The 2,581-nt window shown below is 42.9% G+C and overlaps 1 protein-coding gene across 1 annotated transcript in view; it reads left to right on the forward strand.

The window, feature by feature from the left end:
* LOC130580218 (small glutamine-rich tetratricopeptide repeat-containing protein alpha-like) overlaps nt 1–2,509 on the forward strand; it is a 5,495-nt gene extending 2,986 nt beyond the window's left edge. The window contains exons 2-4 of the mRNA XM_057377572.1: nt 963–1,066; nt 1,215–1,299; nt 2,283–2,509. Of these exons, the coding sequence (XP_057233555.1) occupies nt 963–1,066; nt 1,215–1,299; nt 2,283–2,494 (401 nt within the window). The 3' untranslated portion in view covers nt 2,495–2,509. The remainder of the gene's footprint in view (nt 1–962; nt 1,067–1,214; nt 1,300–2,282) is intronic.
* Nucleotides 2,510–2,581: the final 72 nt, after the last annotated feature.

Here is a 2,581-nt window from a genome sequence, read left to right on the forward strand (position 1 = left end):
GAATTAATTTTGACTGCTGAGAACTCTGGATTTAACTTTGCCTTTTGGGAAGTTTGAAGTTAACTTTGCCGTTTAGGAAGTTCGGAGTTAAYTTWRAMKKYKKMMRMMKTYWAARTTAATTTTGCYTTTTGGGAAGTTYGAAGTTAATTTTTTGGGGGGTATCCAGGGATGCTGGTGACTTGTCTGCCTTCTGATCTCYTCCAAGAGCAGATTAACTCGAGGCAGGGATGTACCTGGGGTCAAAAGCCTCCCTGATCCCGGCTTGGAGACTTACGGGGTTTTTCTGGGGCGAGCTGGAATCGGGATCCCGAGTCCTGTGGGGCCTGAGATGGGAATTTCCTGACTCCAGAAAACCATTTTATGCTTTTGGGGTTGTTTTTCATCTTCTGCTCCCCAAAATTCTGTCCCTCAGTGCTTTTCCAGGTTTTTCCATAGGGCAGGGAGAGCACAGAGATTTTAAAAATTCTCTATAAGGAGCTTAAGGTTTAACCCTCATGCGTTTGTCCCGGTGAAAAGCTGTGAGGTGGGGGGTTGAGTGCCAGGATCTGGTTATTCCCGGTGTTTTTGGAATTTAAAATTTTCAAATTTTGGGATTTAAAAGCTCTGGGAAGCTTTTCTTTGGGAGCAGCTTCCTCAGGACAGGAGGAAGAGGTGGCTCGGGGGTCCCCACACCTCTGCTCAAGGGAAATTTGTGGGATGCTCTTGAATTTCCCCATTCCCAGCTATGGGTTCTGCCCCATTCTGATTCACTTTTACCCCTCAGAAATCCCTGACAGGGCTGGAATTGGGATTGGCTTCATCCAGAAAACCAAAGGGAAGCTTTGCCCTCGGGATTTTGGCAAAATTTGAGGCTCCGGCCCTAAAATCCACTCCGGTTTGGGTTTGTTTTTTTTCCTATTTTTTTGGGAAATGACGGAGAGGGATGAATTTTATAAATTAATGATCTGATTTTCCCTGCCCAGTGGCCATCCAGTGCCTGGAAACAGCGTTTGGGGTCTCCATGGAAGACCAAAGCCTGGCCGTGTCCCAGACCCTTCCCGAAATATTTGAAGCTGTGGCAGGGAAGGTGAGCAAATTCTCTGAAATTTCCTTTCCTCCAAACTCTGCTGGATTCCCAGGAGCCTGGAAAGGGGGGATATTTTGGGYTGGAAAAGCGGGAAATACGGGACAGCTCCATGGGAATCCTCACCTCAGCTTCTCCCTCTCCTYGGAAGGAGCTGGAACATTCCAGAACAAACTCAGACCCTGTCACACCCTCAGAAGACGACGTGGCCGAAGCTGAAAGGCTCAAAACTGAAGGTACCAACCCCGGGATGGGTTTGGTGGGTATTGGGAGGGAATCCTTAATTCCTTTGGAGTTAATTTTTCCTTTGGGAAGTTTGGAATTAATTTTTCCTTTCAGGAAGTTTGGCGTTAATTTTGACTGCTGAGAATTTTGGAGTTAATTTTCCTTTTGGGAAGTTTGGAGTTAATTTTTCCTTTGGGAAGTTTGAAGTTCATTTTTCCTTTTGGAAAGTTTGAAGTTAACTTTGCCTTTTAGGAAGTTTGGAGTTAGTTTTTCATTTTGGGAAGTTTGGAGTTGATTTTTTCCTTTTGGGAAGTTTGGAGTTGATTTTGACTGCTGAGAACTTCGGAGGTAACTCCAAACTTCCCAAAAGGAAAAATTAATTTTGACCGCTGAGAACTTTGGATTTAATTTTGCCTTTTGGGAAGTTTGGAGTTAATTTTTCCTTTTGGGAAGTTTGGAGTTAATTTTTCCTTTTAGGAAGTTTGGAGTTAATTTTTTCCTTTTAGGAAGTTTGGAGTTAATTTTGACTGCTGAGAACTTTGGAGTTATTTTTTCCTTTTGAGAACTTTGGAGTTAATTTTGACTGCTGATAACTTTGGAGTTAATTAGAGTGGAGGGGGGAAAAAAAAAGAAATATTTTCCATTTCTGCCTCTTGTGCTCCGAGTGTGGGGAGGTTTTGCTGCCCCAGAGCCTGGGAATTCTGGGTCAGTGGGATTTTTTTTTAACCCTAAAAAACCCGTGGGGTGTGGAGCAGAGCATCCATCCATTCTGCTCTGTGCATAGTTGGGTTTTTTTTTAATTTTCAGTATGATGAGTGTGGATAAAACATTTTCCCCTAAGGCAGCACCCTGGGATGATTTTTGGGATATTTTTTCAGAATTTCCGGGAATGCTGCAATTCCCCAKGCTATTTTCACAGATCCTGATTCTTCACTTTATCCCTGGATTTTTTATTTTTTTTTCCCTAATAAACCTTTCCCAATTTTCCTTGCAGGGAACGACCAAATGAAGGCAGAAAACTTCGAGGCTGCTGTGTCTTTTTATGGAAAAGCCATCGAATTAAACCCAGCCAACGCCGTTTATTTCTGCAACAGGTACCCAACAGCTTCTCCCCACTTGGATCCAAACCTCCTAAATGCTCAAAATTCCCATTTTTTAATGATTTTTTTTACTCCTGGCTCAGTTTCTCGATTTTTGTGGAGCTGAAGCTGATGGTGACATATTTTTGGGGGTTTCTGGTATTTCTGGAAGGGATGTGGGTGTGGAAATGACCTTTATTAGGATATTTGTTAT

This window comes from Malurus melanocephalus, unplaced genomic scaffold (genome assembly GCF_030028575.1).
Source record: "Malurus melanocephalus ecotype Western Australia unplaced genomic scaffold, MMel_1.1 scaffold_318, whole genome shotgun sequence".
In the NCBI taxonomy this organism is placed as follows: Eukaryota; Metazoa; Chordata; class Aves; order Passeriformes; family Maluridae; genus Malurus; species Malurus melanocephalus.